Source organism: Chrysemys picta, chromosome 9, assembly GCF_011386835.1.
Source record: "Chrysemys picta bellii isolate R12L10 chromosome 9, ASM1138683v2, whole genome shotgun sequence".
Lineage (NCBI taxonomy): Eukaryota > Metazoa > Chordata > Testudines > Emydidae > Chrysemys > Chrysemys picta.
This window is the reverse complement of record NC_088799.1, coordinates 37,511,965-37,524,765: the sequence shown is the minus strand read 5'-3', so window position 1 is coordinate 37,524,765 and position 12,801 is coordinate 37,511,965. Positions and strand designations below refer to the sequence as shown.

The 12,801-nt window shown below is 43.0% G+C and overlaps 1 protein-coding gene across 2 annotated transcripts; it reads left to right on the top strand.

Moving 5' to 3' along the window:
* The first annotated feature begins 1,870 nt into the window (after nucleotides 1–1,870).
* Nucleotides 1,871–4,784, top strand: KCNE4 (potassium voltage-gated channel subfamily E regulatory subunit 4). 2 transcript variants are annotated; one of them, XM_005282542.4, is made up of 2 exons: nucleotides 1,871–2,001; nucleotides 2,480–4,784. In XM_005282542.4, exon 2 carries the CDS (start codon nucleotides 2,506–2,508, stop codon nucleotides 3,001–3,003), a length of 498 nt encoding a protein of 165 aa, XP_005282599.1. In that variant the 5' UTR covers nucleotides 1,871–2,001; nucleotides 2,480–2,505; the 3' UTR covers nucleotides 3,004–4,784. The 2 variants fall into 2 exon arrangements, with proteins under 2 accessions (XP_005282599.1, XP_005282598.1); XM_005282541.4 differs by having other exon boundaries at nucleotides 1,922–2,025.
* The last annotated feature ends 8,017 nt before the right edge of the window (nucleotides 4,785–12,801 follow it).

The following is a 12,801-nucleotide window of genomic DNA, read 5'->3' as shown; positions in this document are numbered from 1 at the left end:
AGGAGATTTCACCCTGCTAGGATGTATTGCACTGGGCCAAATGTTAACCTTGGATGCATTTTTGTGTCTTCTGTCCAAGTCCATGGAAGTCTTGCATGCTCATCTGAGGGAAAAATATAACCCACGGGCTTTAATGTGTTGAATTCTAAATTCCCACAGCCAGGTGGGAGGCCTATTGGGGCAGGATATCATCTAGCCCTCTTGGCTGGGAGGGAGGTGGCTGTGATATGAAGCTGACAGGAATATCAAAGAAAATCCTCAAAGGTAACCAGACAACTGGGAGTCCTGCACTGATAGGCATTTAACCCCACTGTTATGTTAGTGCTTTCTGCTCAGTAATCTGTAGGGAACAGGGAGGAAAAATGCAGACTTGGCAAGAGGGTGCTGCAGACAGATTTTGTCACATGAAATCCTAATAGACATTAGTCCAACATCAACATCTCCTGAGCTATCATATGGGAATGTGTGAGGAGAGAATAAAATCAACATCCTAGAGAGCAGATCCTCAGTTTCAAGGGACGGGGAAGGGAATCCTTCCTGCTGGTTTAGTCTTTCTATCTATGGGCCTTATAGAAAAAGGAAACACATCAAAGTAGAAAATGGATAGGGCTTGTGTTCCGTGTCACCTGGACTTAAGAATTTCATTAAAAATCACTTTCCTTCTCTGTACTTTGGCTTACCCACTTATAAAATGGGTATAATAATATAAACCAATATAGCGTAGGGATGCTGAGAGGACATGGTGCTGTAAAGCATTTGTAGCCTATTGAAGGAAGCCACAATTTACTGTGGAAAAGTTCAGAACCTACAATGGGGAAATTCCACAACATTGGTAATATATTGTCTGGAACGGAAGTGTCCTGTCACATAAACATCCTTGAAATGATCCACTATGGGAGACATTCACATAATATGCATGGGGCCTGTCTAATCAGGCTTTGTATGGGAGTGGGGGTCATGGGGAGGTGAAATTCCAAGATGCAGCATGGGCCTCCTACCTCCTACAGCATGTACTGGAGCCTATGGTGGCATAATAGTCGCAGGTCCCTTGTGCCACTTATAGGAGATAGTGGTTAGGTTCAATTGATCAGTGCAATTGTAGGTTCTGTGGACTCACTCACTAGTCTGCCCCCTGTGCTATCCTCCATGTTGGGCTATCAGGGGCTGGCACAGAGACCTCTATGCACCCTGATTTCCATGCAGAGTTACAGAAGCACCCTGTAATGGCAGCCTAGCCATCGGTTTCAATGGTGCAGAGGGCCTATCACTAAATCTCTGCTTCAGGGTGAACATGACCCTGTAATACTGAGCATTATTAGCTTACTGATCCTACTGAAAACTACCATTTATACACAAGGGTGTTTTACCGAGAAAGGTTCATTCAGGATCCAAGACCTGATTCTCCATTGCCCTGCTCCTTGTGCAAAGTGAGAGCAAAGTAGGTGGATGCCACCACCATTCCAATGTAGAAGCATTTTGCCCTCCATTTGTCATGGTTTAAATGACTGCACCAGGTTCAGGGCACCAGAGAATTTGGCCCCCCACAGACTTCAGGGAAAGCAGTAACATTACACCTGGCTGCAGCAGATCTTCTCCACAGTGTACTATAAAGCCGTGAATGTATTTTTCTGTATTTTACGACAAAGGGGTTTATGATTAGCAGACTTTTTGTTATGTACAACAGCTTTCGGTGTTCAAATTTAGTATTTTGTGGGGGGAGGGAACAGATTTGCAACATGAAAGATCTGGCGCTGTGCTGGTTAAGAAAAAGTAACTCTGAATTCCCAACCTTTTTTCTTTTCACAGCTGTCAAGAGTTCAGTGGGTTGAACTGCAATCCTTTGAGTTCATCTGTTGACTCCAACCCAAAACTATTATAAACTTTGCCTCCAGGACACGTGATGACACATTTCTTGAGAGACTATATATTCTGACTGCAGCAGAGCAAAGTTTTCAGAATACCCAGCATTTGGCAGAGGAAAGATCTCTTGAGCTTTGTGAAGTAAGGAATTATTTGCACAGTCACGTAAGTGGCTTGCGTCTCTTTTCTTTCTCCCACACCATTCAATGCAATAACACTTCTAACTTTGTTTTTCCTATTGAAACACTGGCAACCAGCAGAATTGCCAGTTTCAGTTACATAAATGTGACACGTAGAGTATTTTCCACTTTTACTCATAATGCTAAATATTTGGGTTTTGTTATATTTTAAAGTTGTATTTATTATAATTTAATATTGTGAGCTCGCTGTATAATACTCTCTGTATCTGAATGATATTTCATTAGATTAAAAGATTATTTATTGCCCAAATACTGTAGACTATGCAAACTTCACTCTGTTGGGTTCTGCCAGCTTTTAAAAGATCATACTGTGAGTGAGAAAGAACAGCCTGGGTTTTTAATTCATGCATGTCTATAGGGGCTTGTTTTCAAATATCTGATCTGGAGTTTTGATACCTAACACACATGTTCTCTTCTAGGCTTAAATTCTGGCAAAAGTGCTTTGATGTTGAAGATGGATCATAAAAACACGACCCAAACCATGTTGACTACTGAACCTCAGACTCCAGAGAAGATCAACAGCAGTGACAATGAGTACTTTTACATTCTGATTGTCATGTCTTTCTATGGGATCTTCTTAATGGGAATAATGCTGGGCTACATGAAATCCAAGAGGAAAGAAAAGAAATCCAATTTGCTTCTGCTCTACAAAGATGAGGAAAGGCGTTGGGGAGAAGCCATGAAACCTCGGCCAACCGTGTCAGGACTGAGGTCCGTCCAGATCCCCATGATGCTAAATGTGCTGCAAGAGAGTATGGTACCATCTTTGTCATGTGCTGTCTGCTCCATGGAGGGAAGCAGTGTGAGTTCGGAGTCTTCCTCACCTGATATTCACTTCACCATTCAAGAGGAAGTGCTGGATGCTGAGCTGGGGGAAGCGTCAGAAGCCCTTCTCAATGAGAGCAGTGAAGGGTCTTCAGAAAACATCCACCAAAATTCCTAGCACTTGCAGGCCTTTGAAAAGCAGCCCCATCAGCTAGCAAAAGAGTGAGTGGAACTAATGTTAAGATCTTGCAGTTTTACTTTCCTGCTCAATGAACTCTCAACAGGTAGCTGTGCTCCAGAGGCTAATATGTTCTTGAAAGCTGGCAAGATGAGGAATCAAATACACAAACATCAAAGTGAAATTTAAAAATTAGTTTTTTTAAAAAACTAATTAGAAAATTGAATGCTGTTTTTTTACTGTAAGTGCTAAGAACACAGAGAATATTTTTCTCAGTAGGTAACTATTACTGATATATCCTCTGCATATTTCAAAATTCTGCAAATGTCTGGGAAATGTTGAGAGTAGTTATCCAAGTGTAAGTGACTAGTTTTGAATCATCATTGTTAATATCCATTCTCAGAGCTATGTGATCTACTAGAAGTATTTTTACTGTGTTTCCTTCTGTCAAGCCACAGATCACTGCAGTTTTACTTGAAGATGCCTGAGATTTCACATGACCAATTAGAAATGTGCATTTAGCAATATACATTTGATTGCAAAAGTCAGAGATCTTTCAGTGCAAAACATGTTAAAAGATCTTTGCTACAAACTGTAAGAGCTAGAAATGCTAGCTCTGCTCTATTGCACTGAATTGAAATAAATGGTCTTTCATGGGTATAACTCAGAGCAGAATTTTAACTATTAAGGGTGAAACCTTGGCCCAACTGAAGTCAATGGCTATACTCCCATTTGACTTCAAGGGGACCAGGATTTGACCCTAAGCATTCAGGGCGAAATTCTCCATTGAAGGCTATGAAGTTGTGCCCATTTATACTATCAGAGAATTTGACCCTTCTACTGAAGCCAATGTAGATAACCATCAGGTTGCATTTTTTGTCTGTTCCTTTTTCTTTCACTATTGGCTTGTATGTGGCACATGCATTTCTATATTGTGATCAGTAATTTTTTTAAACCACTGTTGTAACACTTTTCCTTATCAAATGGCACTGTGGTTTTACAAATGCATTAGCTACTAAATTACTTCATTTTTTTAAATAAGCAAAGGTTAATATTGTATCAAAGTATGATTATTTCAATCATGTATGAAATTTTATATAACATTATGCGTAGATTAGTTCTTACACAGGACAGCAAAGAACTGAAATCTTAAAGCATTGTATAGGAATATGCTTATAAAATGTCCCTGCATACTTCCTGAGTTAAAATAGCTCTGTGATTTATCCATTGGCATTAGAGCTTGAGAGACAGTTTGAAAAACATGAACACAACAGCAGAAATTAACTGTGGGAGCTCTGCTTTCACGTTGAAGGGTTAATATAATGTGAGAGGCTAAACAGACATATCACTTCAGCCTTCTTATACAGTAGGGGATATTTGTGGTTGGAAAAAGCTCTATTGGGCACTAGGGGCCTGATCCAAAACCTCTTGAAGTCAGTGATTTTCTTTCCATTGACTTCAGTGAGCTTTAGATCAGACCACATAAAGCTTTTGATAGATTTACTCCAAAGGGGGCTGTTTAAGTTTGTAAGAAGCCAAATTAAATTTTGGCACTTTGCCTGGAATCACTTGAATCCTGAAACTTTCCAACTGAGACTGACATGTGAGTTGTCACATTTTCCATTGCTTTCTCCTCCATCCTTTTATTTTAGTATAAATGTATTTGTATCTGTAAAAATGGTGTATATACTGAGTTGTATATAATTGTCTTATATATTTATGGTTTATTGTTTTTATTGGCACTAATTTTTATTTAAATAAAGAAACACCTTTCCTGGGAATAATGTTTGTTCACTACTCCAAACAGATGTCCAGTAATGGGTCTTTTTCTTAGTTTTTTGTTTAATTGATTTCCCATATCTCCATGTGTGGAAGGAGATAGTGGACTGAACACAGAACTGGGAACCAGGCATTCTAGGTTCTTTTTCTGACTCTGATATTATCTTGAACAACACATTCTGTCTGCACCTCTGGAAACCCCCTCCCCCCCAAATGGGATAGGAATTCTGTACCTACCTTTTGCAAAGAGCTTTCAGATCCACAGATACTACGCCTCTAAGTGGAAATTTGAATTATTTATTACTATTACTCTTGGAGGAGGGGAGCTGGTCAGAACTCTGGAGTTAAGTCAGGGTCCTTTGGTAGGCTTGAGGGAGTAGATTAGACCTGGCCATCACACTCACCCTCAGGCTAATAGTGCATCAGGGGCCATTGGTATCTGCTGAAAGTTGCACTGGAACTGGGGAGTTTGGAGAGGTTTCCCCTGTTAGGTACGAGTTAAGTAAAGTTCCAGCTTCCATATTGAACCATATTGCAGTGTCTGGGTCTCATTGCTTCTATGGCCACATCAGTGAAACTGATGAATGACTTCTGACAGCACTGGAGGTAAGAAAGAAAGGAAAAAATACAGCTCAACTTTGGCAACAAAAGTTTTAGCTTGTTTCTGGGCTTAAATTGTGATACAATAAATTGAGAAGTAACAGAAAATATACAGTGAGTAATATAATATATATATTATGTTATGGGATCTCTTTACACTGAAGCCAGCTAAAAAATGTGAAGCATAACATGACCACTTTGACAAAGACCTGATAGACATCTAGCCTATCCTGGTACTGTGCATAACTAGGGGGGAAATATACTCTCTAGTTTTACATTTATCTATTTCCTTTACTTTTGTTCTTTGTTTAAATTAATACTTAGATTTGCCGAGGAAAAAGCTAACAAACAAGCATCTAGCTTAAAAAGTTAATTGGCAATAACACAGGAAGAAAAGATGTTTCACAGACTGCTTGGTGACCTTAAGGCTACCATTCGTTATTGTTTCAAAATAAAGGAGACTGTGTTACTCTTTACAAACTGTGAACTAAAGAGAGAATATTTTCTCAGTTTAGTTAGTTTTTAAAGCCCACAGGCAGCTAGAGGAAAAAAATACTGATTTAGTTATACTCCTCAATGGTGTGGATATTTCCCACAAATGAATTAGGTCAGATTCATGGCTAATATGCCTGGGCTGGAAGATAATGATAATGGCTTGTAATCTGACCAAATGTAGAAGGTTCTAGCCCAACACACCGGTTATTTACATACTCCTCTCTGAAATGAACATATTAATTAGGCACACATTTCATGGCATCACTGTATGTCATCTATTTGCTGGATTAGCTAACAGGAGTCTCTTTGATGGAGCCATACATAGGGAACAATGTGCGGTTTTTATTCATAAACTAGCTCAGCGATCACCTGTTGAATAAAATACAGCAGCAAGTTCAGCATGTGGATTTGTAATGCTCCTTGATGGATGTTGGGACCTAAGGCCAAAGAATGGATTATACTCACCCATATAAGTAATTCTCTCATCTGCAACAGATACAATCTAGGTAATAATTAAGGAGGAAATCCTGCCCGTGTCTCTGCCAACATAGAGAGCCCTGCCTGGAGCAGTGCTGCTGTAGGTCTACTGCACTGGGACACAGGATGTTTGCAATCTGCACAGGCACCATACGCTCCCTGCACATCAGGAGTCCAGCTCTGTGGATACTTCCTGCTTCCAATTGCCTGGGGGGATATGAGGATAAAGCTATAAATTAATCAAGTCCATTCTCCTACAGGATGGGAAGGATGGAAACAGAGATTAAGAGAGACTCTGAATGTTATTTCTATTGTTAAACACATGGTGCTCAGATGCGACTGTGATGGTGACCACATAAGTACCTCCATAAATATATTATTCCAGAATATTTGATACACAGGCCTCAAATATATAGTTCTCTTGAGAGTGTAATAGAGGCATCCTCACCGATGTTTTCAGTCAAGATAAGGTATAATAATACTTTGCCTTTATATAGAATATTTCACCCAAGAATCTCAGAGCATTTATAAATATGAAGGAAGCCCTGCTCTGAGGTAAGTAAGTGTTATTATAGCTAGGCAAAATGAGGCACAGAACAGCTCAGCAATTTGCCCAGTATCATAGAATGAAACGATAGCACAGCTCGGCCATACAGTGGCCCTATGTTATTTCTTGTTCAGACATGTATTGGCTAAACTATTTAGACGCTGTGGTTTCATCTGAAAGCTCTTTTCTTTCTCAGAGAAGCGGTGTTATTAGTCTAGATCCACATTATGCCGAGTAAGAAATGCAAATTCTTGGACTGGAGAGCCAGAAGAATGACTAAAGCTGACCAAACCATTGGTTGTTTAATCACTGACTGTATTTTACCTATGGACACATTTGATTAATTATTTTTGCTATTTTTTTCCATCTTCACATGCCTCTGCACTCCCCTATACACCTGGGCCAGAAATAATAGCCAGATCAGTGCTTAATTTGTGCCAGGGCTGAGCCCCAGCACTTCTGGACTTGCCATGTCAGTTATCACAGTAAAAAAATTGCTTGAGACCCGACACCTCTTCCATTACAAATTAAGCACTGAGCAAGCTCGCCCTTTTTCTCGGTGTTTTAGCCAATTAGGGTGCTCTAAGGGTTGCAAATGCCTCCCAAAGGGTTTTGCATTTGCTCAAAGTCCCATAGGCTGCCATATTGGAGGGGGAAGGGGACATGATGTGACCACTTTTAAGCAGTGGTCCCTCACTATCAGTATAGCTGATACCAGAGCGGTCTGGAGAATTGTCTCAGCTGTGTGGTTGCAATGCCATTGAGGGGCAGCTGGGTCAAATTTTAATGAGTGGTACTGCAACTTGGCACCTGGGGTTGCAATGCCACAGAAATGCCCGTCTATCTGGACCGAAGGGCTGCCGAGCCAAAGAGTGTTGCGACCTGGTGCATGGGGAGTCTGTTCCTGTATAGTGGAGTGCAGAGGGGTCTGCTGAGAACTTGACTCCTAGTGGCATCAGCTCATACACTGTGTGGGTAAGAGAAATGAGGGACTCCCCAGCCAAGGGAGACCTGGGGCCTCTGCTGGAGGAAGTGGGAACGAGCAGGGACTAGAACTTAGCAGACCCAGGTTCAATTCTATGCTCTGCTACAGACTTCCTGAGGGACCTTGGGAAAGTCACTTACCCTCCGTGCTTCCCTTCCCCATGTGTAGAATAGGATAATGGCACTTCCCTATTTCAAAGAGGTGTTATGAGAATAAAAACATTTAAGATTGTGAGGTGCTCAGATAATACAGTAATTCTGCCAGAGGAATACCTAAGATAAATAGAGTGACACTCTCTATATCTAGCAAAGAAATCACACATTCTGAAAAACCTCCAACTGGTTCAAACTCAACTGCTTAACAACACTACTCCACATGAACACATCACTTCAGCTCACCATTGATCACAGGGCTCTGTTTAAGATGGGTTGTGACATTCAAAGTCTCCCATGGGACTGGTCCTAGAATCTTCCCTTCCCATGGCAGCTGTATTCCACTGAAGCAATGAAAGTGCCAATCAATAGAAGGAGGTGTGAGTGTGGGAGACAGAAATTTCACAAGAAGCTCTTGAATTCACTCCTGTGTGATGTCAGAATGACCACGGAGTTCACTCTGCTCAGAACTAAATGCAAATCTCATTGCTTCACATTGCTTTTCCACAAAGAGATGCTGTGAACCGTGCCTACTCAACACACAAAACTGTAAACCAATCAAGCCAGACTTCCTCCAGTCTGGTAAGGAAGAAGCAGAAAGCAACTGTTATTATTATTCTATTTTTAAATCCATTGGAGGTGCTCAGACACTATGGTGAATGAAGCCCTATAAATATTTAGACAAATATTATTCTAGAATATTAGTCACACAGCCCCCCAAAATGCCCTGTAATACTTGTTATGGTAGAGGTGCTGGCTGCACTGATTATTACAGTCTTTCTCTTAAGACCTTAGCAGGGCATCATTGTAGGCATTTTCCATATAGATACATAACACTATAAAGTGACCCTTTGCCATTTTTCTATCACAGCGGCAGCTATAGTCTAACGATGCTGATAAATTACAATCCAGCCTGTTAGCAGGGTTAGACCGTTGCTGCTCCTGTAACAATCAGCAGAGAAATCTTTGGCAGCAACGGTAGGTGAGGGTGAGTGAGCATCCTTGCTTGCTGCAATGCTCCCCGTGTGATTCTACCCATACACCATTACATGATGTTCCCGTGCAAGGTTTGTGAATCGCCCTGCTTTGTCTTCCTATACGTTACTGTCTGAGCCATTGCTACATACATAGGATTCTAAATTGAGCAATACCAAGAAATCTGTCATGCAGCTGTTAGGTTTGATCAGCAGGAGTAAAGTTTTCTCTGCAGCTCCAGTGTGGCACATGGGTGATATATAATAATGGCACATAAGTTATAGTCACTGAAGTGCTATTTTCTTAAGGAACATTAATCATGTTTTTCCACTGAAGAAACAGCAACAATATTGCTCTGGGGCACTTGTTCCGCATTTTATTATTAACTGTTCTTAGCCAAGTAGAATTACTGCAGATTGAGTCTCTCTATGAAATATTACCTGGATTTTGCAAGTTGTGGGTGGAATGAATGTAACTCAGGTCGAAGAGGTGGGCTCTGTATTTGCTGTGAGTCTTTACAAGAGGAAAATATGGTTGGTGGCAGTTAACTGTCATTGAGGGCCACTGTACTGTATTAGCAAGTAATAGTGATGCTTTAGGCCTTGGCCCAGCTTCCTGGTTTGTGGGCATATTGCTTGTGCCCACAAAGATGGTGCTCAAATTTTTGCATCTGCCAATGAATAGTAGGTGCATATGTAACACCGACACACCCCGGTCGGGATCACACCTGGGGCCTCCGGAGCTCAGCGCATGAGCTTCTACAGATTGAGCTAAAAGCCAACTGGCAGTTAGCTAAGGCTGTAGAGCAAACTCATTTTCTCTCTCTTTAAGTGGTCTTGGTGCCACTAGATGGGACAGAACACCACACCCAGAAAGTGTGTGGGTTACACATATGTGGCACCTAGATGGATAATGGCCTGATTTGTGCCCTGACCTACCCTATTCTTTGTCTTACTCTTTTGATTGTGTGTATGCACCCATACCCCTGGTCTTGTGAAGGACCAAAGGTAGGACATGATGTTTGACAAAGACCTAAAATGAGAGGGACCAAATTATTAATGGAGGAAACTGAAAATGCTAAGGGATTCCTTGCATTATTGCAAAGGACTCTTTCTATAGCCTCATGTGCATGATTCTGAATTTCTTCTGTAAATCATTTTTATCAATAAAAGTGAAGGGGCAGATCATAGGGTGGCTGGCCTCTTTAAGGGCAGTTAGGGCCCAGTCTATTCATGACAGGCTTCTTGAAGGAGATTGACTCCATCTTGGCCCACCTAGAAATATTTAACTGCCTCTGTGGCTGGTTAGCAGCTAATGAGCACCTGGACCTGACAGAAAGCTACCAGAGCTCAGGTGCTGCTAAATTGAGGTGCTCCTAAGAAGAGAAGCTGCTAGGGAAAGGCATTTAGGAAAGAGCCTTCTGGGTATCTGTTGAGGACATAGCCTGTGGGGAGCTGTGTGCTACCAGGGAACCTTAAAAGCCTCTTTGTAAACGGGGAGTGGGCCTGCTATTGTGGGGAAACTTTCCTGGCTTCTGCACTACTCTGGTGAAATGGGCTAGTGGAAGGATCTGAGTCCTCGCTCCCACTTCCTTTACCCAGAGGCCTCCCTGCCCTCAAGGACTCCCCTTCCACTCTCCTGTCTGGCAGAGTCCTTGTAACTCCAACAAGGCTGGGCCCAGGATTCCTGGGGGGCTCAACCCCCAACCTTGCTGTGGTCACCTAGGACAGGGGCTAGGGTGTCCCCACTCCGGGGTACTCTCTCTGCACTGGGCGCCTCCCTGACCCACTGATCATTACATACAATTTAAAGCAAATACAATTTATTTAATCAGCAATTAATTTTAAAAAGAATAAGGAAAAATGGGAAAGATTAAAGGAAAACACATCACCCCGCTCTGTGGCAGGGAACATTACAAACAGTGTCTCTGGACATCAGGGCAATTCACAGTCTGTTCCTTGTAGGTCCCAGGTCTCCTTCTCAGGCCCTGGCTGTGCTGCAGGGATGCTGCGGGTTGGACGCTTGCTCTGGTGGTGGCCACACACCTCCGGGCTTTGGGTGGTGGGACCCTTCTTCCCTGTGTCAGCCCCCCATCGGGTTAAGATCCACCTCCCAGTCTGGCCTGCAAGGACCCTTGTCTGGGGGGGTCTTTCTGCACTGGGCCCTTTGCCCAGGGCCCCCCTTTCGCTGGCCCCAGTTGCTCACTGCACCCGGCTCCAGACTTCTCCAGCTCCAGCTCCTGTTCTAGCCCCGGCTCCACTCTGCCTCAGCACTGATGCTGCTGTTCTGCCTCCAGCCCCCTGGGCTGCTTCTCTGGCCCCTCTGGATCTGGCACAGCTCTGTTCCCCAGCTCAGCTTGTGCCCCTGCTTTCTCCTGAGCTTGGCCCCACTCTGTCTGACCCAGGCAATTCCAGCTCACAGGTTGTCAATCAGGCTGATCTGGGGCATTGGCCTCTCCCCATTGTTCCTGGGGATTGTCAGTCTCAGGGTCCTGATTTCCCATCAACCCTTCCCCTTTCTTTTGGCACTGGGAGTTAGCCCACCAAAAAAACCAAAACCTCACTGAGTTTTAGTAAGGGGACAACAGTCCCTTACATCTGTATCAGCCACAAACTGATAGGAAGTGGCCCAAGGAGAAAGCACCGGAAGGAGTTGCTCTGTGGAAGGGTCTGGAGGCAGATGAAGGTAGGAAGTGGCTCAGGGAAACAGCAGTGTGTTTGACAAAGCAGAACTTGGCTGCTTAATACAGTACCCCTGGGCTTGAACCCAGAGTAGAGGGAGTGCTTGTGTTCACCTACTGTCTCTCAAGAAAGAAGATGTAAAAGTGCACCTGATGTGAGGACATGGGGGGAGAATAGCTTTTGAATCCAGGGTGGGGTTGTAGGCCTCAGATAAGGTCACTGGGCTTCTGTTTTGTGGGACTCTTTTTATTATCCCAGAATGTGTTGGGACTATAAGCAACCTGGCCAGAGGGATGAATCGTGAGAAGGGGCAAACCACCACAGGTGTGGAGGGACTGCGGATAAGGGGCACCAAAGTCAAAGAGGCTGTTGTACTGTGCCTGGCCAGGAGGGAGTGCCCAGGCTGGGGAGTGACCCCTACCCAGTGCATTACATAGATGTGGAACTTTTGGATTACAAGTGTCCCATTATAAGGGATGCTTATGAGGTGTGTGTGTGTGTGTAGGGGTAGAGCATAGGTGAAAATGCTGGAGGCTTCCCCTCCATATATTCTTGATTTCCCTCAGGTATTTCTATTGAGAACTTTGCTAATTTCAACTGGTAAAGGTACAGGGAGGGAGTATCTCTCCTTTTGTGTGTTCTTGAGGTGTCTAACTTCTCCTGAGCGGTAGGGCTAGGAATTCAATATGTCAGGCCTCTCCTTATCTCTTTACCAATATGGAGGGTATAGTTTTAGGGCATTTCAATCTGCTGTGACCATAAATGCTTCCCATTCCTTTGGCATTTCAAATACTTACTGCTATTCCCTCTTTTGAATAATTATGAAGGTGCTTACATACCTACTGGGTAAAGGTCACGCTGAAATATGGCTAACATCAATTTTATAGGAGGCTGGGTGGCTCAGGGGCTTGGTAAACTTGCTGTCACAATGTGAGATTCTGAATTGCTAATTTCACTGCAGGCCACCAGTTCATCTGCAAAACCAGGCTGGTAGTAGTTACCATCTATAGTTCTTTGATGACTTATGTGACAGGGTCTGTGATCTGAGTGCAGCTTTTGTTAGACAGGTGGTGTCTGCAGCACAGCAGATGCCCTTGTTGGCAGGCT

Excerpts from the sequence above, each read along its gene's own strand:
- KCNE4 (XM_005282542.4), top strand. The coding sequence starts at position 2,506 with ATGTTGAAGATGGATCATAAAAACACGACCCAAACCATGTTGACTACT.